This window comes from Micropterus salmoides, unplaced genomic scaffold (genome assembly GCF_014851395.1).
Source record: "Micropterus salmoides isolate LMB-PRFRI ecotype aquatic unplaced genomic scaffold, ASM1485139v1 Ms_hic_scaffold_18, whole genome shotgun sequence".
NCBI lineage: Eukaryota > Metazoa > Chordata > Actinopteri > Centrarchiformes > Centrarchidae > Micropterus > Micropterus salmoides.
The window spans coordinates 32015043-32042748 of record NW_024040928.1 but is presented as its reverse complement, the minus strand read 5'-3'; the positions used below and the strand labels follow the sequence as shown (position 1 = coordinate 32042748).

Genomic DNA, 27706 nt, shown 5'->3' with positions numbered 1-27706 from the left:
GCGCTTGACGCTGCGGTTGGCTGGCTGTCGGTTATTGTGCGGAACAAAGATGGCTGCTGCTGTTGTTCGGGATGCAGAGTGATCTCAGGCTGTCATCCGAGCGCAGGCCGAGCAGACGCTGACACACCCGAGACCCGGACCCGAGACCCGGACCCAAGACACGAGACCCGGACCCGAGACCCGGACCCAAGACCCGAGACCCGAGACCCGGACCTGATTCTGTTCTGAAGGTAAACGCGACGGTGGTTTTCCTCTCGATGTTTTCCCGTCAGCATCCTCTCCCGTCACCCGTTCATGTCTGACTGACAGGCGATGAGAAAACACTGTAACGTTTCCGCCGTGTGTTTGATTTCTGCACATTTAAAGGCGATTAAACACTTAATTCGCTTATTAAACAGGTTATCGAGCCTCCTGTTGGTTCCGCCCGCAGACTGAAGGTTATTCCGGTTACTGCGCCGCCGCAGCAGACACACCGACACAGACAACCGGAGACCGACGCTACGTGTTTCTCTGTGTTCATTAAACGTTTACTACACAGGACGGCGCCTCTGTCTGTCTGATAAATCAAGATTATAGTAATATAATAATCTGTAACACTGGTTTCTATTATTAGTTCTGTTGTAATGTTGTTTTTACATTTAATAATAATAATAATAATAATAATAAAAGGTTGTAATCGCTGCACCAGACCTCCATGTTATTATTAGAGATTTAAAGAGAAGCAGGTTCACAGATCAATACAGCAGAGTTCACCCTCATTCACGCGGCCAGACTGTAAAATACATAGAGATCAAATAGAAAACTGCCACAGTAAACCTTACAACCGCAATGATTGATCGAATAATTCATCAGCTGTCAATTATTAAATTAAATGGCAACTATTTCCAAAGTCGATTAATCGAGTCATTTTTCAAATAAAGATTCTCTGATTCAGCTTCTTAAATGTTAATATCTTCTGGTTTCTTTACTTCCTCAGTAAACTAAATATATTTAGGTTGTGGACAAAAATAGCTGTCAGAGGTCACACGCCTCTGGAGCAACGAGGGGTCAAGGGTCTCGCTCAGGGACACGTTGGTGGACGTGTCACAGCGGGGGATTGACCCTGTCTTATCCACTGTACCATCACCACGCCCTGTGAGGATCTCTGGGAAACACTGATCGACATTTTTCACCATTTTTATATTTAGACGAGACGAGACGAGAGGTTAGCTAGGTGCATCTGTAGTTCTTATTAGCTGGGATGCTAATTTTAGCTAGCGACAAACAGGCTTCAAACTAAACGTACCTCCTGAAAAATGAGCAGTTAAATGTTCACAGAGCGGCGGATACGAGTCGCCTCTATCCTGATTGACAGGTTGTCAGTCAGCTTGTAGCCCCGCCCTAAAGCCTCCCCTGCTTCCTGGTCTCTGTTCCTCTAAATGGGACCATAATTTACTAAATGAACATCATGCTGTGTTGAAGAAGACTTGAAACTAGCGACTGAGACCATAAACTCATCAGGAAAGTGTTTACTGAGGGAATAAATCAGCTGACAAGTAGAAACAGTTTCTTTCTGCGGCCGCTGGAGTCGCCCCCTGTGTAAAACACATGCAAGGCCAAATCTGAAGTCTACTTCCTGTCTGTGATGAAACAAAATAAAGGTTATCTCGACCTTGGTTACCAAGGAGACGGATAACGTCCTTATCAGGACGGCTGGCAGAGAGACGGCGTCTGGCCTCGGGCTTACTTTAGCTCGCCAGGTGACCCGAACACGACCGGGGAAAGTAGTACCTTTAAAATCCTTCACTGGTGATGTAGTACTGCAGTATTCTGATGGTAGGAAATATCGCTCCTGTTTTATGTTGTCTTTAGATTATCAGAATTAACGTCAGGTATTTCGGACCTGTCTGTGCCCCTGAGGACTGATCAGTAACCAGTAATAAAGATAATAATCACACGCTGAGCCATGGACCATTGGACGCGTCCCCCTTTTAGTGAAACGAAGCTGCGCTCAGCTCTCCATCGCCTGGAGGCTGTTTCCATGGTGACAGTGAGCCTCCATTGATCTCTGATTGGCCGGTGGTGTTTCCGTGGTGACGGTGAAATGTCACCGCCCCCGTCATCTCTCCGCTGATTGAAGCAGGTTATCGGTCGTCCTGCAGAGAAGCGTTTAAATATCAGTAGTGCAGGGCCCCGTTCCCAGGGGCCGACAGGACGCCTCCCGGCTCTTTGTGGCTTCTTCCTCTCGCGTATCCGCCTCATCAAGCAGGAGATGGCAGTTTGAGCGCAGCAGGAGTGGAAGCACCAAAATATTAAAGAACATTTCATTTACTGTAAATGAACAAAAGTGAGGTCTGTAAATACTTTAAGTATACTATGATAAATGTATTTAATGAATGAATGACACATGACTTCAGCATCTTCACCTTCATTCATTATGAAAACTCATCAGTTAACACATTTGATCCAGTTTGTGAAACAGAAGATCATGAGGTTCTTACTATGTGTTCTGTGGACATTACTATATTAAACATTACTATATTAAACATTACTATAGTAAACATTTCTATATTAAACATTACTATATTAAACATTTCTATATTAAACATTACTATATTAAACATTACTATATTAAACATTTCTATATTAAACATTACTATAGTAAACATTAGTAAACATTACTATATTAAACATTACTATAGTAAACATTAGTAAACATTACTATATTAAACATTACTATATTAAACATTACTATATTAAACATTACTATATTAAACATTTCTATATTAAACATTACTATAGTAAACATTAGTAAACATTACTATATTAAACATTACTATAGTAAACATTAGTAAACATTACTATATTAAACATTACTATAGTAAACATTAGTAAACATTACTATAGTAAACATTACTATAGTAAACATTAGTAAACATAACTATATTAAACATTACTATAGTAAACATTAGTAAACATTACTATATTAAACATTACTATAGTAAACATTAGTAAACATTACTATAGTAAACATTACTATACTAAACATTAGTAAACATAACTATATTAAACATTACTATAGTAAACATTAGTAAACATTGTTATAGTAAACATTAGTAAACATTACTATAGTAAACATTAGTAAACATTACTATAGTAAACATTACTATAGTAAACATTAGTAAACATTACTATATTAAACATTACTATAGTAAACATTAGTAAACATTAGTATATTAAACATTACTATAGTAAACATTAGTATAGTAAACATTACTATATTAAACATTACTATAGTAAACATTAGTAAACATTACTATAGTAAACATTAGTAAACATTACTATAGTAAACATTACTATAGTAAACATTAGTAAACATTACTATAGTAAACATTACTATAGTAAACATTACTATAGTAAACATTAGTAAACATTAGTAAACATTACTATAGTAAACATTACTTTAGTAAACATTACTATAGTAAACATTAGTAAACATTACTATAGTAAACATTAGTAAACATTACTATATTAAACATTACTTTAGTAAACATTAGTAAACATTACTATATTAAACATTAGTAAACATTACTATAGTAAACATTAGTAAACATTACTATATTAAACATTACTATAGTAAACATTAGTAAACATTACTATAGTAAACATTGTTATAGTAAACATTAGTAAACATTACTATAGTAAACATTAGTAAACATTACTATAGTAAACATTACTATAGTAAACATTACTAAACATTACTATAGTAAACATTACTATATTAAACATTACTATATTAAACATTACTATAGTAAACATTAGTAAACATTACTATAGTAAACATTAGTAAACATTACTATATTAAACATTACTATAGTAAACATTAGTAAACATTACTATAGTAAACATTACTATAGTAAACATTAGTAAACATTACTATAGTAAACATTACTATAGTAAACATTACTATAGTAAACATTACTTTAGCAAACATTAGTAAACATTACTTTAGTAAACATTAGTAAACATTACTTTAGTAAATATTACTATAGTAAACATTACTTTAGTAAACATTAGTAAACATTACTATATTAAACATTACTATAGTAAACATTACTATATTAAACATTACTATAGTAAACATTAGTAAACATTACTATATTAAACATTACTATAGTAAACATTACTATATTAAACATTACTATAGTAAACATTAGTAAACATTACTATATTAAACATTACTATAGTAAACATTAGTAAACATTACTATATTAAACATTACTATAGTAAACATTAGTAAACATTACTTTAGTAAACATTAGTAAACATTACTATAGTAAATATTACTATAGTAAACATTACTTTAGTAAACATTAGTAAACATTACTATATTAAACATTACTATAGTAAACATTACTATATTAAACATTACTATAGTAAACATTAGTAAACATTACTATATTAAACATTACTATAGTAAACATTACTATATTAAACATTACTATAGTAAACATTAGTAAACATTACTATATTAAACATTACTATAGTAAACATTAGTAAACATTACTATAGTAAACATTACTATAGTAAACATTAGTAAACATTACTATATTAAACATTACTATATTAAACATTACTATAGTAAACATTAGTAAACATTACTATAGTAAACATTACTATAGTAAACATTACTATAGTAAACATTACTTTAGTAAACATTAGTAAACATTACTTTAGTAAACATTAGTAAACATTACTATAGTAAACATTACTATAGTAAACATTACTTTAGTAAACATTAGTAAACATTACTTTAGTAAACATTAGTAAACATTACTTTAGTAAACATTAGTAAACATTACTTTAGTAAACATTAGTAAACATTACTATATTAAACATTACTATAGTAAACATTAGTAAACATTACTATAGTAAACATTACTATAGTAAACATTAGTAAACATTACTATAGTAAACATTACTATAGTAAACATTACTTTAGTAAACATTACTTTAGTAAACATTAGTAACCATTACTATAGTAAACATTACTATAGTAAACATTAGTAAACATTACTATATTAAACATTACTATAGTAAACATTAGTATAGTAAACATTACTATAGTAAACATTAGTAAACATTAGTAAACATTACTATATTAAACATTACTATATTAAACATTACTATAGTAAACATTAGTAAACATTACTATAGTAAACATTACTATAGTAAACATTACTATAGTAAACATTACTTTAGTAAACATTAGTAAACATTACTTTAGTAAACATTAGTAAACATTACTATAGTAAACATTACTATAGTAAACATTACTTTAGTAAACATTAGTAAACATTACTTTAGTAAACATTAGTAAACATTACTATATTAAACATTACTATAGTAAACATTAGTAAACATTACTATAGTAAACATTACTATAGTAAACATTAGTAAACATTACTATAGTAAACATTACTATAGTAAACATTACTTTAGTAAACATTAGTAAACATTACTTTAGTAAACATTAGTAACCATTACTATAGTAAACATTACTATAGTAAACATTAGTAAACATTACTATAGTAAACATTAGTAAACATTACTATATTAAACATTACTATAGTAAACATTAGTAAACATTACTATATTAAACATTACTATAGTAAACATTAGTATAGTAAACATTACTATAGTAAACATTAGTAAACATTACTATAGTAAACATTAGTAAACATTACTATATTAAACATTACTATAGTAAACATTACTATAGTAAACATTACTATAGTAAACATTAGTAAACATTACTATAGTAAACATTAGTAAACATTACTATAGTAAACATTAGTAAACATTACTATATTAAACATTACTTTAGTAAACATTAGTAAACATTACTATATTAAACATTAGTAAACATTACTATAGTAAACATTAGTAAACATTACTATATTAAACATTACTATAGTAAACATTAGTAAACATTACTATAGTAAACATTGTTATAGTAAACATTAGTAAACATTACTATAGTAAACATTAGTAAACATTACTATAGTAAACATTACTATATTAAACATTACTATAGTAAACATTACTATAGTAAACATTAGTAAACATTACTATATTAAACATTACTATAGTAAACATTAGTAAACATTACTATAGTAAACATTACTATAGTAAACATTAGTAAACATTACTATAGTAAACATTACTATATTAAACATTACTATAGTAAACATTACTATAGTAAACATTACTATAGTAAACATTACTTTAGTAAACATTACTTTAGTAAACATTAGTAAACATTACTTTAGTAAATATTACTATAGTAAACATTACTTTAGTAAACATTAGTAAACATTACTATATTAAACATTACTATAGTAAACATTACTATAGTAAACATTACTATAGTAAACATTAGTAAACATTACTATATTAAACATTACTATAGTAAACATTACTATATTAAACATTACTATAGTAAACATTAGTAAACATTACTATATTAAACATTACTATAGTAAACATTAGTAAACATTACTTTAGTAAACATTAGTAAACATTACTATAGTAAATATTACTATAGTAAACATTACTTTAGTAAACATTAGTAAACATTACTATATTAAACATTATTATAGTAAACATTACTATATTAAACATTACTATAGTAAACATTAGTAAACATTACTATATTAAACATTACTATAGTAAACATTACTATATTAAACATTACTATAGTAAACATTAGTAAACATTACTATATTAAACATTACTATAGTAAACATTAGTAAACATTACTATAGTAAACATTACTATAGTAAACATTAGTAAACATTACTATAGTAAACATTACTATATTAAACATTACTATAGTAAACATTACTATAGTAAACATTACTATAGTAAACATTACTATAGTAAACATTACTTTAGTAAACATTAGTAAACATTACTATAGTAAACATTACTATAGTAAACATTACTTTAGTAAACATTAGTAAACATTACTTTAGTAAACATTAGTAAACATTACTTTAGTAAACATTAGTAAACATTACTATATTAAACATTACTATAGTAAACATTAGTAAACATTACTATAGTAAACATTACTATAGTAAACATTAGTAAACATTACTATAGTAAACATTACTATAGTAAACATTACTATAGTAAACATTACTTTAGTAAACATTAGTAAACATTACTTTAGTAAACATTAGTAACCATTACTATAGTAAACATTACTATAGTAAACATTACTTTAGTAAACATTAGTAAACATTACTATAGTAAACATTAGTAAACATTACTATAGTAAACATTACTATAGTAAACATTAGTAAACATTACTATAGTAAACATTAGTAAACATTACTATAGTAAACATTACTTTAGTAAACATTAGTAAACATTACTATATCAAACATTACTATAGTAAACATTAGTAAACATTACTATAGTAAACATTACTATAGTAAACATTAGTAAACATTACTATAGTAAACATTACTATAGTAAACATTAGTAAACATTACTATATTAAACATTACTATAGTAAACATTAGTAAACATTACTATATTAAACATTGCTATAGTAAACATTACTATAGTAAACATTACTATATTAAACATTACTATAGTAAACATTAGTAAACATTACTATATTAAACATTACTATAGTAAACATTAGTAAACATTACTATAGTAAACATTAGTAAACATTACTATATTAAACATTACTATAGTAAACATTAGTAAACATTACTATAGTAAACATTACTATATTAAACATTACTATAGTAAACATTAGTAAACATTACTATAGTAAACATTAGTAAACATTACTATATTAAACATTACTATAGTAAACATTAGTAAACATTACTATAGTAAACATTACTATATTAAACATTACTATAGTAAACATTAGTAAACATTACTATAGTAAACATTAGTAAACATTACTATAGTAAACATTAGTAAACATTACTATAGTAAACATTACTATAGTAAACATTACTATAGTAAACATTAGTAAACATTACTATAGTAAACATTACTATAGTAAACATTAGTAAACATTACTATATTAAACATTACTTTAGTAAACATTAGTAAACATTACTATATTAAACATTACTATATTAAACATTACTATAGTAAACATTAGTAAACATTACTATATTAAACATTACTATATTAAACATTACTATAGTAAACATTAGTAAACATTACTATAGTAAACATTACTATAGTAAACATTGTTATAGTAAACATTAGTAAACATTACTATATTAAACATTACTATATTAAACATTACTATAGTAAACATTAGTAAACATTACTATAGTAAACATTAGTAAACATTACTATAGTAAACATTACTATAGTAAACATTAGTAAACATTACTATAGTAAACATTAGTAAACATTACTATATTAAACATTACTATAGTAAACATGAACACAGCTGCTCAGCACCCGTCTGTCTCAGTGCAGAAGTTCAGAACTTTCTGTAATCCTGAAAAGAATATATTTATTTATTCTGAACCCTCCCTTGTGTGAAGTGAACTGGATGAACGGTTCTCGATGGAAGCAAAGTACAAACAGAGATTCCTGTGGTCTTTAATAAAAACAGAGCGGAGAAAAACAGCATCATCAGCCGTCTGAACATCACTGTGTTTTACCTGAAAACGTGTTCACCTCAATAATAATTATTAATCATTAATCAGTCATTAATGTCCTGACTACATTAGCCACAGTCAGAGTTCAAACCAGACGAAAGCTGCTTTTATTTATTGTCCAACAGCTGCAGAGTCACAAGGGTGCAGTCGATATTGACCAGCTCTACGCAGCGTGCCGGCCTGGAACATCCAGCTGTTTTAACAGTAACTCAGCTCTCCTAATTAGCGAGGCTCCTACATGCTCGTTAGTAACTTCTTTAAGCTGGGTCGCCGACATTGACAGCGTTGTGTTGGACAGATTTGAGCAGTTGTGAGGGAGAGGGAGAAAGAGAGAGGGACGAGAGAGGGACGAGCGAGAGGACGTCCTACAGCGCTCTGCAATCAAATATGATTTTAATTAGTCCCGGTAAAAAAAAATCTGAAATCAATACGTGGCGTTCAGCGTTGATATTGTGGTGGGCCGCCACAAATAAATGAACATATGGGAAACACTATTATTACTATTATTGTATAATTAGACTCTTTATTAGTCTGTTCACATCAGTAGGGTTTAGGTCAGAGCTGTGAGACTGTTGAGGCTGATCCAGGAGAGGATCTCTGTTCCCCTAAACACAGGAACCCAGTCTGTGTAAGTGATCATGCAGCCCTTTGCTCGGGGCCAGAAGCCACCCAGGGCAGCAGGTCTCTGTGTTTTACTCCTTCTCTGTTTATTCTCTCTTATAAATAATTAATAAATGAATAGAAATTCAGAAAATGGCTGATTTGTTATTTAATTATACAGGACAAACACTGAAAACACAGAGTGGAAAAACCCAGAGGCACAAGCAGGAAGCACAAAAACTGGGTGATCGAATATTCAGAGACACGAAGGAAACAAAGAGCGAGCACGGAGTGAGGGGAGCGTTCACTGCTGCAGCCTGTGACCTGTGTCCCCGTGCTGCTCTGATGTGTTGTGGCGCTCTCTCTCCTGTCAGCAGGGGGCGCACTGACGGACCGCAGACATGGACACCACCACGTCCATCAAGATGACCACCCTGGCCATCCAGAACCTGTTCAGCTACGTGGAGGAGGAGAACCTGGCGGCCCTGAAGGCTCACCTGGACCGCTTCAAGGAGGTGGACGGACGCAGCGACGTACGTGTCCTCCCCGCCCCGCCCCTGGGTCTCCCTGTCTGTGCGGCGTGTTTCCTGATTGTTTGTTTGTGTGTTGGCAGAACGGTCAGACCCCCCTGATGCTGGCGGCGGAGCAGGGCAGCATGGAGATCGTCCAGGAGCTCATCAGGAGGGGAGCCAACGTCAACCTGGACGACGTGGTGAGCCAGTCGGACGCACCCCTCCCCCCCACCTTCTGCTCTCCTCACTGGGAGGCTGTGGTTGCTAGGAGACAGAGGTAATCGTGGCTTGTTTCCGTGGTAATGCCGTCTCTCTATCTCCGTGTCATCAGGACTGCTGGTCGGCTCTGATCTGCGCCGCTAAAGAAGGTCACGAGGACGTGGTGAAGGAGCTGCTGGAGAACAGCGCCTACATTGAGCACAGGGACATGGTGAGACCCGGGGGCGCCTACAGCTGGGTCATGTGACCTGCGCACAGCGACGCGCGATATATAATCAACAGAGGAGTATTTATTTAGAAACAGTTGTCATATCATTTATTTAATTCAGATTTATTTTGGGTGTCAGCGACACATGATCTGCTTTAACCCTTTTAAACATGAATAATTAAATCACAGTAAGTAATATTTTTATGTTTGTTTAAACTATGGCTCTAAACTTTCTTTCTCAGTATATTTAACTTTTGAAAGCATCAACGGCATCAAAAGTGATGTAATAAAACTCAATAAAGGTCCAAAAAACGACATGTTTTTGTAACGTTTCCTAAAAGATACACATGAAGTTATTCAGGTGCAAATGATATAAATAAAAACATACAAAATAAGGAAGAATAAAATTGGTGATGTGTTTTCAGTCACAGAACAAAATGTATAAGAAATATAATTAAAATCTGGATAAAAGTTTTTATCTTGTTTAGTTGAAAATTAGTTGTTTTATACTCTTCTATATTAATACTTTTATATTTTGTATATTTGGTTATATTTTCTACTTTATTTATGTATTCAGTATATTTTAACAGGACAGAGCACATCAATAAAACTCTGATGTAAATGTGAGTTAGTCAAATAATTACATCGTCAGCATAAAAAACAAAAATAAAATGAATTTAACTGTCATGTAAAATGACGTTATGAAAACTCACCTACTTTCTTTATTAGTTCTCTTCCTTCATACGCAGAGTTTCTTCCCGGGGATCAGTGAAGTATTTCTGATAACTGGCCTCCTGTGTGCTTTAACCTCGTGGTGATGATGTCACTGTGTCTCAGGGAGGCTGGACGGCGCTGACGTGGGCGTCTTACAAAGGTCGCGTGGAGGTCACCGAGCTGCTGCTGGAGCACGGGGCCAACCCCAACACCACAGGACAGGTAACACATTCAACACTGAGTGGCCACTTTATTAGGTACACCTGCACGTCCACTGTAACTCCTCAGTTCAGTCTGATGGAGGACGACCCTCGTTACACTGACACCTCCTGTCTCTCTGTGTGTCTCTGCAGCAGTACAGCGTGTATCCGATCATCTGGGCTGCCGGTCGAGGACACGCCGACATCGTCAAACTGCTGCTGCAGAGCGGAGCTAAAGTCAACTGTTCTGACAAGGTGAGCAGCTGAACTTTAAATAAAACTAACCCCTTTAGCGAACCGTCCTGAAGGTGGATGTTTTGTTCCAGCCACTGGCTTTTATTCAATTCTGTACAATCTGAAAAAACAGAAACTTGTTTCATCATCACACCGAACGTCACATCGGTCTCTGCCGACCTTTAAAAGTCCGTCTGCAGAGATGAACGCTGACGTGGCGCTCAGTGTGGTTACACGACACGTTTCAACTGTCTGATGGCTGATTTTCAAATCACTTTAGTAAAACTTGTGTCACTATATATATGTACATGTACATGATGTACATGATGTTGTGTACTTGTGTGTGTTGCAGTACGGGACGACTCCTCTGATCTGGGCGGCCAGGAAAGGACACTTTGACTGTGTGATGCACCTGCTGGAGAACGGAGCCGACGTCGACCAGGAGGGGGCGGTACGACCACACTCCACCACGCAGCTCTCACCGTTATCACTGCAGTACCAGTGCTGTGTAGTACTTTACTACAGTACCAGTACTGTCTGTCAGTTTTTTCCCAGTAGATCCAAATAAATACCAAAAAGACTTCTGCTGACGCATGAATCTCTAAACCAGTTTGTTAGTTATCCAAACACATAAAACATTTAAAGAAACATCTTCTGACCAATGAGCTGTGAGGAACTAATGTGTCATTACGCTCATTTATAAGATGACGCTGTGGTTATTTCGGGTTGATATTCTGCTGCTGCATCACGCTTCTCTGCGCAGAACTCCATGACGGCTCTGATCGTGGCGGTGAAGGGCGGCTACACCGAGGTGGTGAAGGAGCTGCTGAAGAGAAACCCCAACGTCAACATGACCGACAAAGACGGGAACACGGCGCTGATGATCGCCGCCAAGGAGGGCTACACCGAAATCGTGCAGGACCTGCTGGACGCCGGGACCTACGTCAACATCCCAGACCGGGTGAGGCGAAGTTTTTATATTAAAGTCCTCACATGTATAAATACAGACTTCTACTCACCGATGAAGCTTTGTTGACGCTGTGTTTTCATTTGTGCTCAGAGCGGCGACACGGTGCTGATTGGAGCAGTGCGGGGGGGTCACGTGGAGATCGTCAGAGCTCTGCTGCATAAATACGCCGACATCGACATCAGAGGACAGGTGAGGACGGATCATCAGTGCGGTCACAAAGTAATAAAGATGGATGTCCGTGCTGATGTTTCACTGTGCTGCATTTCCAGGAGAATAAAACGGCGCTGTACTGGGCCGTGGAGAAAGGAAACGCCACCATGGTGAGAGACATCCTGCAGTGTAACCCCGACACAGAGACCTGCACCAAGGTGAGACCTGGACGCACCTGCAGGGTTCTGCTGCAGAGACAGACAGGTAGAGATGTCTCACCTGTACAGAGTCGTAACTTTGTGTCTGATGCTTCCTGTCTCAGGACGGAGAGACTCCTCTGATAAAAGCCACCAAGATGAGGAACATCGAGATTGTGGAGCTGCTGCTGGATAAAGGAGCCAAGGTGTCGGCGGTGGACAAGGTGAGGACGACGGACGCAGGAACTGTTGAGCTGTTATTAAAGACAACTGAATGTAATTACGGTGCGTCTCTTTAACTCACCTCTCCTCTGAGATCATCATGTTTACTTTTGTACTTCCTGTTTTCCCAGAAAGGAGACACGCCCCTCCACATCGCTATCCGTGGGCGGAGTCGCCGCCTGGCCGAGCTCCTCCTCAGAAACCCCAAAGACGGGCGCCTGCTGTACCGACCCAATAAGGCCGGAGAGACGCCATACAACATCGACTGCAGCCACCAGAAGAGCATCCTCACGCAGATCTTCGGAGCGCGTACGTCCGTCAGACTCCACAGAGCGGCGGCATGAAAGCGTGTCCAGCAAGTGTTCGTGTAGTAACACTCACCTGTGTGTCTCCTCAGGTCACCTGTCCCCCACCGAGTCTGACGGAGACATGCTGGGTTACGACCTGTACAGCTCTGCGCTGGCCGACATCCTGAGTGAGCCCACCATGCAGCCGCCCATCTGTGTGGGTCTGTACGCCCAGTGGGGCAGCGGCAAGTCCTTCCTGCTGAAGAAGCTGGAGGGTGAGTCCACGCACTGAACGCACACGCCTGAACGCACACACTTTAAGGCACACACGTTAACGCTCCTCCTCTTCCTCCTCAGACGAGATGAAGACTTTTGCTGGGCAGCAGATCGAGCCGTTGTTTCAGTTCTCCTGGCTCGTCGTCTTTCTGTCTCTGCTGCTCTGCGGCTGCATCGCTGTCGTCCTCGGTTTCACAGTTGACCCAAAACTCGCCATGGCCGTCTCCCTCAGCCTGCTGGCTCTGCTCTACCTCTTCTTCGGTAAGATACAACTCGACGGGAGGACAGGAGTCTGTTTTCAGTTCCTTAATGTTTCCTGTTCTCCCTCAGTGGTGGTGTTTAAATAAAGTTTTCCCGTACCTCCTCAGTGGTGGTGTACTTCGGCGGGCGTCGGGAAGGGGAGAGCTGGACCTGGGCGTGGCTGCTCAGCACCCGTCTGGCCCGTCACATCGGGTATCTGGAGCTGCTGCTGAAGCTGATGTTCGTGAACCCGCCGGAGCTGCCGGAGCAGAGCACCAGAGCGCTGCCTGTCAGGTAACCTGCTCACCTGGGAGGCTGAATTCAGGGGAGAAACTCAGGTTTCAGGTTTTCATTAGTGATTAATCTGGTCTCAGTATCTGTAGTTTCCTTGTCTGCAGCTGTCTACACGTGTCGGGAAAACGTGTAAATCACCCCGTGATGTCACACTGATGTCATCACGTCTCCCTGCAGGTTCCTGTTCACAGACTATAACCGCCTGTCGAGCGTCGGAGGAGAAACGTCAATGGCTGAGATGATCGCCACGCTGTCCGACGCCTGCGAGAGGGAGTTTGGCTTCCTCGCCACTCGCCTGTTCAGAGTGTTTAAAACCGAGGAGACGCAAGGTAACACACACTCACATGCACACACAAACTCACACACAAACACAGTCACTGAGCTCTTCTTCTCTGTTTGCCACCTCAGGTAAGAGGAAGTGGAAGAAGACGTGCTGCGTGCCGTCATTCATCCTCTTCGGCGTGGTGCTGGCCTGCCTGCTGACTGGCATGGCGCTGCTGGCCGTGTTTAAGGTGGACGGGGAGAACCGCACGGTGAACGCCGTGCTGATCGCCATCGGCAGCGTGGTGGGTCTGGCCGTGCTGCTGAACTGCAGGACCTGGTGGCAAGTGACCGACTCGGTGCTGAACTCTCAGAGGAAGAGGCTGCACAGCGCCGCCAACAAGATGACCAAGCTGAAGAGCGAGGGCTTTATGAAGGTGAGGGGGGCATCTGTAGCTGAGGGGGGCGTCTGAAGGTGAGGGGGGCGTCTGAAGGTGAGGAGGGCGTCTGAAGGTGAGGGAGGCGTTTGAAAGTGAGGGGGGCGTCTGAAGGTGAGGAGGGCGTTTGAAGGTGAGGCGCGCGTCTGAAGGTGAGGGGGGCGTTTGAAGGTGAGGAGGGCGTCTGAAGGTGAGGGGGGCGTTTGAAGGTGAGGGGGGCGTCTGAAGGTGAGGAGGGCGTTTGAAGGTGAGGCGCGCGTCTGAAGTTGAGAGGGGAGTCTGAAGGTGAGGGTGCGTCTGAAGGTGAGGGTGCGTCTGAAGGTGAGGGGGGCGTCTGAAGGTGAGGGGGCGTCTGAAGGTGAGGGGGGCGTCTGAAGGTGAGAGGGGCTTCTGAAGCTGCAGGGTGCGTCTGAAGCTGAGGGGCCGTCTGAAGGTGAGGGGGGCGTCTGAAGCTGAGGGGGCGTCTGAAGCTGAGGGGCCGTCTGAAGGTGAGGGGCCGTCTGAAGGTGAGGGGGGCGTCTGAAGCTGCGGGGGGCGTCTGAAGGTGAGGGGGGCGTCTGAAGCTGCGGGGGGCGTCTGAAGGTGAGGGGGGCGTCTGAAGCTGAGGGGCCGTCTGAAGGTGAGGGGCCGCCTGAAGGTGAGGGGGGCGTCTGAAGCTGCGGGGGGCGTCTGAAGGTGAGGGGGGCGTCTGAAGCTAAGGTTGAAGGGATGGGATATTGAGGCGGGGAGCAGCGAGGAAGACGAGATGTGTAGAATCAGTTCTTTAGGTATCGATCTGTGTCAAAACTGTGTTCACTTCCTGCTGCTACTTCACAATTTAAGCGCTCCCACAGCCGGAGGCTTTTACTCTGAAGCAGGTGCAGAATATGTAATTCAGATTTTTAACGGTACCACGTGTTGTCCTGCAGGTGCTGAAGCACGAGGTGGAGCTGATGGCGAGGATGGCGAAGACCATCGACGGCTTCACACAGCATCAGACGAGGCTGGCGGTCGTCATCGACGGACTGGACTCCTGCGAGCAGGACAAAGTCCTGCAGATGCTGGACACGGTGAGAGAAAGAGATATACACGAACATCACGAACATTTAAACAGCTGGAATCATAAATCAGGACGAGTCGGTAACGGATACAGAAACAATACTGTTATTAACGACCCGTCAGCGAGACTTTTTCTTTTCAAATTAAAAGCCTTTTGATTGTTGCATCACGACAGCAGCAGATTAAAGAGCTCACCTGGTGTTGACTCTAACTGTAGAAGCTGTCTAACACCCACCAGCCTGCACCTCACCTGCAGTCTCACCTGTGTTGGTCCTGCAGGTGCGGGTGCTGTTCTCCAAAGGGCCCTTCATCGCCATCTTTGCCAGCGATCCTCACATCATCATCAAAGCCATCAACCAGAACCTGAACAGCGTCCTCAGAGACTCCAACATCAACGGACACGACTATATGAGGAACATCGTCCACCTGCCCGTCTTTCTCAACAGCCGAGGACTCTCCAGCGCCAGGAAGATGTGCGCGACCGCGCCGGCTAACGGGGACGCCGCCAACGCTGAAGGTAACCATGAGTCCAGAGATATACTTCAACAGAATCTGATCTTTCATATGTGATCAGATCCAGGTCTGTTAGAAATATGTCGTCAGTCTGGACGTCAGATCAGAGTTGTACCTTCAGTCTGATCCTTCCTGTCGTCTCTACTGCCGTATCACATAAAAATAATAACTGTCTGTCAGCAGGTTGGCACGAGGAGCTGGACAGGAAACTGTCTCAGCACAGTTTGGGAGAATTAACCAAGATTGGCAGCAAGACGACGCTGAACCGCAGAGTGAGTTTGTGTTTCAGCTGTGACTTCAGAGTCTCTCGTGTTTCCTTCTTGTTTCAGATTTTTCTTCAGTGAGTTTGTGTTTTTGAAAGTTTCCTCAGTCTAACATGTGAAACTTGTGTAACTGCAGTAGTACACTTTACGTAGTATCTTTGTGATATTTGAGAAACTAAATGTAGTAGTACAAGACAGTAGCATCGTTGGATGTTGGCTGTTTGATCATGTGACCATGTGTTCAGGACACGTACCGGCGGCGCCAGGTGCAGCGCTCGGTGACTCGGCAGATGTCGTTTGACCTGACGAAGCTGATGGTGACGGAGGACTGGTTCAGTGACATCAGCCCACAGACCATGAGGAGGCTGCTCAACATCGTCTCCGTCACAGGTCAGCGACTCACCGATCGTCTGATCGCTGATCAGTATCAGTAGAGACTGACAGCAGACTAGAAACGCCCTCTTCCTGTTTCTACCTGCAGGTCGTCTGCTGAGAGCCAATCAGATCACCTTTAACTGGGACCGCTTGGCGTCGTGGATCAACCTGACGGAGCAGTGGCCCTACAGGACGTCCTGGCTCATCCTGTACCTGGAAGAGACCGACGGGGTCCCAGACCAGGCCACGCTGAAGACCATCTACGAGAGGTCAGAGGTCACACTCACCATCTTACCTATCTCTAAACCTCCTGCCTGTGGTCCAGGATCATTTCACTTATCCCAGATCTGAAACCAGCAGGGAACATGTGGACTGACTTGACCTGGTGTTTTGTCTCTCAGGGTGTCGAAGAACATCCCGACCACCAAAGACGTGGAGCCTCTGCTGGAGATCGACGGAGACGTGCGCAGCTTCGAGGTCTTCCTGTCGTCTCGGACTCCAGTCCTGACGGCCAGAGACATCCGGACCTTCCTGCCCTGCACCGTCAACCTGGACCCCAAGCTGAGAGAGATCATCGCAGGTAACAGTACTGCCCCTGGTAGTAATACTGCGATTAATACTGATGCCAGTACTACCCCAAACTGAGGGAGATCATCACAGGTGACAGTACTGCTAATGGTAGTACTACTGCGATTAATACTGATGCCAGTACTACCCCAAACTGAGGGAGATACTTCCACTAGTGATAATACTGCGACTAGTGATAATACTTCCACTAGTGATAATACTGCTACTAGTGACAATACTTCCACTAGTGACAATACTTCCACTAGTGATAATACTGCTACTAGTGACAATACTTCCACTAGTGATAATACTGCGACTAGTGATAATACTTCCACTAGTGATAATACTGCTACTAGTGACAATACTTCCACTAGTGATAATACTGCGACTAGTGATAATACTTCCACTAGTGATAATACTGCTACTAGTGACAATACTTCCGCTAGTGATAATACTGTGACTAGTGATAATACTTCCACTAGTGATAATACTGCTACTAGTGACAATACTTCCACTAGTGATAATACTGTGACTAGTGATAATACTGCTACTAGTGACAATACTTCCACTAGTGATAATACTGCTACTAGTGACAATACTTCCACTAGTGATAATACTGCTACTAGTGACAATACTTCCACTAGTTATAATACTGCCACTAGTGACAATACTTCCACTAGTGATAATACTGCGACTAGTGATAATACTTTCAGTAGTGATAATAGTGGTACTAGTGTTTATGCGTTCACTAGTGTTACTTCCACTAGTGATAATACTTCCACTAGTGATAATACTGCGACTAATGATAATACTTCCACTAGTGATAATACTGCTACTAGTGACAATACTTCCACTAGTGATAATACTGCTACTAGTGACAATACTTCCACTAGTGATAATACTGTGACTAGTGATAATACTGCTACTAGTGACAATACTTCCACTAGTGATAATACTGCTACTAGTGACAATACTTCCACTAGTGATAATACTGCTACTAGTGACAATACTTCCACTAGTGATAATACTGTGACTAGTGATAATACTGCCACTAGTGACAATACTTCCACTAGTGATAATACTGCGACTAGTGATAATAATTTCAGTAGTGATAATAGTGGTACTAGTGTTTATGCGTTCACTAGTGTTACTTCCACTAGTGATAATACTTTCAGTAGTGATAATACTTCCACTAGTGATAATACTGCGACTAATGATAATACTTCCACTAGTGATAATACTTTCAGTAGTGATAATAGTGGTACTAGTGTCATCAGTTATCGCAGTATTATCACTAGTAGAAGTATTATCACTAGTGGAAGTAACACTAGTGATAATACTTCCACTAGTGATAATACTTCTACTAGTGATAATACTGCGACTAAAACTAATACTACACACCCGGATTTTTTCTCTCTCGTTCTAATCCAGATGTTCGTGCTGCCCGGGAACAAGTGAATATGGGCGGGGTCACGTACCCGCCCCTCCCCATGCAGGAGGCCCAGCCCCGCCCCACCTCGGTCTACAGCCAGGTGTCATCGATGTGCTCGCCCTCCGCCTCCTTCAGCGGGCCTTTCAACCAGCCACCGGGGGGCGGAGTCTCACAGCAGCCTCACAGCAGCTACTACAGCGGCATGGTGGGGCCACAGCACCCCTTCTACAACCGGGTGAGTACAGGCTCCGCCCACCATACCTGATGATGTCATTCACAGTGACAGGTGACAGAGTTCTGAGGACTGAAACGCCGTCCCTGACTCGCCGTCCACTCACCTGGTTGGCAAAGCTCTGATGTCATCACAGTTGCATACAGTTTCCTGCTCACCTGGTTCAGTTTCACCTTTTATCATTTAAAGCTTCAGTTTGATTTCATGTCCTCTCTGTGCTGTCAGGTGAAGTGTGTTTCACAGTGAGTCTCTGCTGGCAGAAACCGTGTAATTAACCTTTTTACACTCCGACGCTTTCAGGTCTAGCTTTCTGAATGTCCAAACAGCTGCTGTTTCATACTCATGTGATACACGGTTGGAAAGCTTAAATCCTTGTGATTTGACCAATGCAAACCATTTCAAGTTACAATCACAACAGTGGGCCCAATCAGTGCCTCTGTCAGACCACCCAATACAATCAAAATTGACCTGACTCCTCTATGAAGCCTCACATTAATCCATCAATCAATTATATTCCAACAAAATAGTCTTGTTACAACCAGATGATCCAGTCCAGTAAAAAAATTTAGTCCAAAACAGAAATCAATAAATCCCCAGTGACTGCTGCTGCATCATTTCATATGAGCCGGCAGACGTGCCTAATATTTCATTATAACCATAGTAACTCCTGTTTGGATGTAAACACCTGCGATTTCAAAATGGTTGTTGAACTTTGACCTTTCAATTGACACCTAATTCGACCAAATAGGAGCTTACAAGTCCCGTCCACAGCTAATAGCCAGCGAGAGCCTGTGATGTAATGAAGTGCCAGCCCCTATTATTTTGTTGGTAGGCCGAGCCAATAGTGCAGATGCACAGCACTTTGTGTAGCCAATAAAATTCTGAAAATAATGGTATCTATCTTCAAGTAGGAAGTTCATGATCTACCAGCAAAAAACAAATCTGTGTAAAGCTGCCGGCCAACATAGAGTGATGCTGCAGCAGCTGTTAGAGTAGACAGACTGTGTGTAAAATATAAATTTTCTGAGGTATTGCTATAAAATTTAAACTTGTGCTAAGTAAGGCTTCGTGCTGTGGCCCCAGTGTTTAGCTAATATGGCTTTCAGCTATAGTTTACATGCTTAGCACACATTTTCAAGCAGAAATAAAAAACTTTTATTGTTAATATGTTCAAACTTATATTATTCCATTCTGACTGTTGGGTTGGACTCTTTAGAAAGTTATCTTTCAGAGAAGCCCAAAACCATTTACTCCAAATGATTCAAGAACCTCATTCAGTTTACTTTGGGTCACCTTGGAAAGGTGTTTTAGGAGAGTTTTACAGGAATGGTAAGATGTCAGTTTCAAAGTGAACGCCCCCTTAAGTTGGATTTGGAAAGTCGGGAGAACCGCACTACCCCGACTTTGTGATCCAAGATGGCTGCTCCGATTATCAACAGTTAGTGAAAGCTGTAGTTTATACTGTTTATTAGCCCTTCTGTGTACTTGTGCCTCTTACACAAAGTGCTGGCCAGCTGCTGTCTGCGGTCTTGTTGCTACTGTGTTTAGTGTGAGTAAATACAGCACAATGCGTTTTTTTTATCTGCTGGTGTTAAAATGGCTAACCTGGCTAGTTGTAAACAGCGGCTGGCCGTGTCAGGTTTTCCGAGTTGTTAACTGGAACGCTGTCAACTCCGGTGTGACGTCATTCCCAGCTCCGATCTCCGACCAACCATTAATGTTCCAGTCTCCATCACATCAGCTCATCCTCTGAGCTGTAGAGAGGCAGCAGAGACTCACTGTGTGATTTTTGGTTTTTAAGTTTCTCCTCCTTGTTGTTTCATGTTGAATCATCTCCATGAACATTATTTTGATTTTCTGCCCCTCCCCCCCTCAGCCATATTTCCCCCATCACCTTTACCAGCTGCCACGCCCATTCGTGGCTTCCTACCCACCACACTTTTATCCACGCCCACTTCCTAAAACCTACATCAGCCGGGACGCCGCACCTGTAAGTATCACAAACTTGGAACCTGAGTTTATTTCACATCAAGACGTTTAGAGGTTAAACCTTCCCAGCATCACCAGTGTCTAGTTTCTGGTTTTCTTATTGCTTCTTCTTCTGCTGTTGTTGACGATGCCGGATTCCACGCCTCCTCCACTCAGTTCTTCTTCTGTGGTTTGTGGGGCTGTGTAGCTTTGGAAACACTGAAACTTGTTTTTAATGTGTTACAGATGAATTTTAGTTTCTTCTTCTGAAACTGAAAATATTGTCAGCAGTCATTTCCACTCTCTGTCCTGTCTGCTGTCTGTTTTCCAGATGTTTTCTCTCCAGCTGTGCTTCATCCTCACCTGTCAGTCTGTCTGTCTGTCTGTTTGTCTGTCTGCAGTATAGGGTTTCATCTTTGAAAAGGAAGCAGGTATTGAACTCTCCCTAACATTACTTCCTTCCTTCCCTCCTTCCTTCCTTCCTTCCTTCCTTCCTTCCTTCCCTCCCTCCTTGTTCTTGCTCCTTTCAGCTCCCACATTCAGACTAACTCACTATTAATTGTTCTGCCTACTCCAACTCCCAGCATGCACCTTGCCTGGACTAGCCTGTAGCCTCAGTAGAGCAGTTGGACATGTTTGATCTGATCAGGATTAAAATCTGTTGGCTGGTTTGACCTTTGCCCCCCTTCCCAAAAATCTGTTCAAGAAGCCACAATGTACTGGTTACAAAGAAACGATTCGGTAGAAAAGAGATTGAATAATGATGAATTTGTTGAGTAAAATATAACCTGCAGTATTGATTTCAGTTCCCCTCAGAGTGATTTCCTGTCTTCACACAGTTCCTGGTACAGTTTCAAACAACAACAGGGATCTGGATAAAAATCTAGGATATTTGTGTCAACTCTGGAAATTTTCTTCAGCATTACTGACATTTCTTGTTAGACTCTTGGTCCATTTCTCTTCTGTGTTCTCGCTGTAGAAACATCACTAACATCTCTGTAGAAACTCGGGTCAGTCCTGACGGGTCAGTGTGACTTCTGCCTGACGCTGTTTCCTGTGTCTGTCCTGAGCTAGAAACTACATTTAAAAACTTTAAAAATGTAGTTTCACAGTTTTAAAACTGCTTTTGAATGTGCTGCTGTGTTTTCTGGGAATCAAACCTGTGTGTGTTTGTGTTCAGGGTTCGGCCTCCGTGGTGTCGGGCGCTCCAGCCATCCTCCTCAGCTCCATGACGACGGAGGCCGTCTGTGAGCGTGTACGGCAGATCGAAGGCATCGACCAGAGCATGACAGCTCAGTACAGCGCCACCATCAGGAAGGTCAGTGACACAACTTCACACAGTGATGAAAGCTGAGCTGCTGTCAAAAAGTAAAAGAACTTCTCTGTCGTCATGAGGTCAAGGAAAGATGTAAAGGAGAATGTGTGCATTGTTACTGTGTTCTTTCATGATGGCTAGACCTGGACAACCCGGTTAAAAATATAACTTCATTACCCTGTCTTTTTATTTTTATTAATGATCTTCCTTTAATCTGTTCTAATTCTTCTGTTCGACCATATGCAGATGATACTGTCATTTATATTTACCTCATTTACTGCAAATCCAAATTGCCCTTTAATCGGATTTCAATACCTTATAAAATGGCTGTTATCTAATAAACTATTGCTCAATAAAACAAAAATTTACTCTATGGACTTCTGTACAAGAAAGAGCCTTAAAACAAAATCTAAAAATCTAATAATCTTCTCTGCATAGAGTTGATGAAGTTAAATACCTGGATTTATGGCTTGACTCTGAACTTAGATTTAAATCTCCCATTGATTGCGACTCAGTAAGAAACCTTTATAAGAAAAAAAGCCTGTTGGACCGCACCCCGGTCTCACACCTGATCCTCGTTTGTAAATGAGAATGAAATGAATGTTTTACATGTTGAATTAATTTTCATATTTTTTTGTTTCCAGGCGAACGTTAACGGCAGAGTTTTGTCTCAGTGTAACATTGATGAGTTGAAGAAGGAGATGAACATGAACTTTGGAGACTGGCAGCTCTTCAGAGCCACGGTCAGTATGTAACACGTTAGCATGTTAGCGAGCTAACACACTAAATGTTAGCATTCTAATAATCCCATGGATTGGTAAATGTGAAGTAGAGCCACAATAACAAAAACAAATATATCGGATAGTCTGTCAGTTATTTTCTCTTTTAATCATTTGGCTCATAAAATAGTAAAAATAGTCTTGGTGTAAATGCGTAAAAGTTTGTTAAATTATCAAAAATAAATGCTAATTCAGTAAAATCTAGTTCAGTTAGCCATGTAGCTAGTCCTATTAGAGGATTCAGCCCCAGGCTCAAGACACAAACCCAGTAAGAAAACCAGCTCAGTACTGTTATCAGACTCTTCAACAGATTCCAGTTTAAACTTTAACGGTCTTCTCCACCTGCTGCAGGTTCTGGACATGCGTCACATAGAGAGTCAGGTGCTGCATGAGGACGCTGCCAGTGAGCAAGGCAGCGTTGTGGGCGGTCACGTCGAGGCGGGAAGGCGAGCGGTGGCTCCGCCTCACGCCGGCGCTGCCAACCCAGACACTTCCCCGATGTACAGCTTCAACCTGAGCTTCGAGGAGCTAAGCACTGTGGGACTGGACGAACCAGCAAGAAATGGAAACATGCAGTGGATGGTAAACCACCAAACACTGAACCTCCTGTGGGTTATCCAGACTAACAGGGGCACTAATGAATGTTTTAAAGGTCAACTTTCACACCTGGGAGCAACATTAACTACATTTCATTCATTGTTTAGGGGACGACGGATATCTCAGAACAAATTAAACCAAAACTGTCTGACAGCAGAGAGACAACATGTTTCTTTGTATCTTGGATGAACCAAAGACAATAATCATGATCTCAGACAATATTTAGTTTCATATCACAAGAGACAGTCAGTGATATTTAATGAAATTCACTGATTAATTAATCTTCTTCTTCTGTGCTCTCTATCTTCAGGGTGGCGCCCACCGAACAGCCAGCATGACCAGCCTGAACTCTCAGGAGTCCTCCAACGACATCTCCAAGCTGACGGACAAGCAGCAGGCCGAGTACCGCAACGCCTACCAGGAGTACATCGCCCAGATGGCCCAGGTGGAGATGGGCGGGGGCAGCGGCGGAGAGAGGCCCGTCCAGCCACAGCCGGGACAGTTCATGACATCATCATCCGAAGACAAGAGCAAAGATGGTGGCGAGCAGGACGGACGCAAATCCTTCACCAAGAGGAGCAGCGCCAAACCGGCACCAGACAACACCGACTTCGCCCCCAATGGTGACGCACTGGACCCCATCACAGAGGAGGATGAGAAGGGAGACCACGGATCCTCCAAGTCCCTGCTGACCCGCAAGACCTCAGCAGAACGAGGAGGTCTGTTCCAGGGCGCCACCGACCTGAAGCTGAAGGCGGGCGGCGGGCTGCGCTACCAGAAGCTGACCAGTGATGACGAGGAGTCAGAGGAGTCAGATAACGCGCCCCTGCTGAAAGACGGCAAGAAGGTGGTCGACCCTAAACTCCCTGGCGGCTCACTGGCGCTGAAGGGTAAGGATTACCTGTCGGACGCCATGTTGGACAAGAAGGACTCGTCGGACTCCGGCGTGCGTTCCAATGAGAGCTCACCCAACCACTCGCTGCAGGACGAGGAGGCGGACCTGTCGCAGCTGGAGAGAGCCAACCTGATCGAGCTGGATGAGGAGAGCCTGGCCAGGAAGCGCGGCCTTCCCAGCAGCCTCAGCGGCCTCCAGGACCCGGCCGTCGCCCGCATGTCCATCTGCTCCGAGGACCAGTGCAGCCTGCTGGCCAGCAGCCCCGAGGAGAGCTGGCCCTCATCCAAGAGCTTCAACCTGAACCGCACGCCGAGCAACGTGACCCTCAACAACAACACCAACGCCCAGCAGGGCAACCGCCCCCGCCAGCCTGCAGAGGGCTCCACCTCCTCCAACCCCACCTCCTCCTCCTCCAGTGATGTCATCATCTCCCCGAGCTCTGGCACCTCCGGCACCACCAGGCCGGGGCCGAACAACGAGAACGTCCGAGTGGTTCACCTGAAGAGGGGGCTGAAACCTGGAGACCCACCGGAGATCTGCACCGTGTCCTCCGACACCGTCACCTTCGGCGAGGAGCGGGAGAGCATCCTGTGACCTCGTGGTGAAGATTAAGAGAGCACTGAGTGTCCACCAGGAGCCGGACGCCTTCTGGACCAATCAGAAGCTTGTTGTTGGACTTTCCCGACTCATCTGGAACCGGCTCCGCCTACAAGCCTCTGAAGAGACGAGACAACATTTAACAAGTTTGACGAGTCGAGAAAACGTCAGAAATCTGTGGATTGGAGGATTTGAAATCTAGATTAAAACACTAAAAGCACTAAAAGCGTCTCTGTCGAAATTTAAAGGCTGTTAGAAGTGACGGCTGCTGGTGGACTCGTAGTTTTAGTCTGTAGTGTGATTATCGGTCTGTGGTTCAGTGGTTATGTGATGCATGATCTTAGCTGTCATTCTGTAGAAACTTTAACTAGAAGCTGCTGCATGTTGCTGTGATGTGATTCGTCGCCTCCGGGATTCAACACTTCACTTATTCGTCACATTATTGGTTTTAACGGGGTCCACGTACCCGACACAACTCTGCAAAGCTGCACAAAGGGCAAAGAACGATCAGGAGGTCTTTTATTCCCTGAAGATATACTACTAAATTAACAAAACACCACTAAATTCATAAAATACTACTAGTGGGGGAAAAGCTAATTTCAACCTGGAATGGGGACGCTGGGAGCATTTGTTGTCTGAGTGGCATCTCTGAGCTTCAAAAGAACACAAGTTTAGAAACGTGCAAAACACCACAGAAGTCTGGTGTCATATTACTGAATATAATCCATATAATGATGAAGTAACGTTGAACCTCTTTGATTTGCTCCTAATTTGGCATCATAGATCTGAATCCAGTGTTTGTGATATTTGGAGAACCCATAGATACATAAAGCAGTTGTTTTTACAGAGGACTTACAGGAGGAAGTGTGTGTGCGGCGAACAGGGCGTGAGGGCTGAAGAACCACTCGCAGCGGGAGCAAGAATGATGATAAAAATGTAATTAACGTATTTGGTGCTTTGAATCTGACTCAGCAGGACGTCTCATCACGTTCAAGATAAACACTGAAAGTACAAATGTATTAATTAAATAAAATGTAGATGAAATGATCAGGGAGGAAGAGGCTTATAATGAGAGTTGCTGTTCGCTGGTTGGATGTCCTTGTGAAAACTCTTGTGGAAAAACTCACGTTTCTGAATGTAGAAAAGATTAAACGATGTCTAAACCAAATTTGTGCACATATGATATCGGTATAAATATCTGGTCTTACGAAAGGATTATCACAGTTTTAATGCTGATTTACAGCCACTGGCTTCAAATTTCTTTCTGCATTTCATGTCACAAACTGTAAATCTTCCAGAAGCTCATTTGAGCCCAAAGACTGGATTTAAAAGAGTTTTGATCCGTTTAAAAGACAAACTTCACTCTGCTGCTGTTCTGGAGGCTGATGTGCTGCACAGTTTCTCTCACACTGAACTCTTTCAATCCTTCACAAAGCTGCTGGATTCACTGTTTGTTTCTGATTGGCCTGTATAATAATCTTTTTATTGACTTTGAAGAACATTTAGATTTGATCTGCTTTTTCTTCCCTTGTTTCTGTTAGTTTTTTCTCATTTCTGCAACATCAAATCATCAATAAGTGAAAAGCAAAGCAGGTGTGAACAACTCAAACTGACTTTAAACCTTAAAGTAACTTCAGTGTGTTGGAAACTCTGTTCTTCTGTCAGCATGAAGTCGAAGCTGAACTCGTGTCACTTCAGTGTTTGTTTAGAGACAAAGTTGTTTCTAGTTTTGTGTTTTAGTCAAACTAGTATCAGTGATCGTGTTTCACCGTCGTGCTGTTGAATCAGAGCTGATACTAAGAACTGGAGGCCAAAAATTAATAAATTAACATAATGAACTGAATTTATGGACAAAAGAAGATATTTAAAGACGTCACCTTGAGCTCTGGGAAGTTGTGATGAGCATTTTCAGTTTTCTGTTGTTTTACAGATAAAATGATTCATTAATTAAGAAAATAAACAGATGAATCAACAATGAAAATAATCGTAGCAGTGACTCAGATACAGACCAAAAAACAAAGTAATCAGTTGATGAACTCCTGCAAAGGCTTTAAATGACTTTTTGCCTCCAAATTAAATGTTTGTCACTTTTAGGAAATTCATCTTAAAGTTCTCCTTTAAGTCAATGAAGTTCTGCATGTTTGAAACCGCTGAAGAAGAAATTTATTCACGACTTTCAGAGACCAATTAATTTAAATAAATTCAGAATATGAAGCAGCAGAATAATCTCAGTATCAGCTGTCGGTGTGTTTTCATGTCGTCAGGTGAAGCTGCATTGTTGATGTTTTATAGTCGTGTCTCAGAGCTCTCAGCTGATCCAACATCTGTTAACATGTGTCGTCCTGTAACTTCTCCTCTGAAGGTGAATTTAAAATGTTGTAAACTAAAAGAAATAAAATCTGGATGGTAAACGTTGTTTCTGAC

General features: G+C 40.8%; 1 protein-coding gene across 6 annotated transcripts; it reads left to right on the top strand.

The window, feature by feature from the left end:
* Positions 1-43: 43 nt before the first annotated feature.
* kidins220b (kinase D-interacting substrate 220b) lies at positions 44-27693 on the top strand. Of its 6 annotated transcripts, none has more exons than XM_038727554.1 (30): positions 44-230; positions 9668-9823; positions 9904-10002; positions 10134-10232; positions 11067-11165; positions 11297-11398; positions 11730-11828; positions 12141-12338; positions 12438-12536; positions 12617-12715; positions 12820-12918; positions 13048-13225; positions 13314-13478; positions 13561-13740; positions 13848-14013; positions 14191-14342; positions 14422-14711; positions 15620-15760; positions 16029-16266; positions 16443-16534; positions 16771-16915; positions 17007-17169; positions 17302-17480; positions 18899-19134; positions 21008-21121; positions 21501-21530; positions 22280-22417; positions 23059-23157; positions 23545-23775; positions 24101-27693. In XM_038727554.1, the coding sequence occupies exons 2-30, from the start codon at positions 9692-9694 to the stop codon at positions 25277-25279; spliced, it is 5241 nt and encodes a 1746-aa protein (XP_038583482.1). In that variant the 5' UTR covers positions 44-230; positions 9668-9691; the 3' UTR covers positions 25280-27693. The 6 variants fall into 6 exon arrangements, with proteins under 6 accessions (XP_038583482.1, XP_038583483.1, XP_038583484.1 ...); XM_038727555.1 differs by having other exon boundaries at positions 9665-9823; XM_038727556.1 differs by lacking the exon at positions 44-230 and having other exon boundaries at positions 9692-9823; positions 16446-16534.
* Positions 27694-27706: the final 13 nt, after the last annotated feature.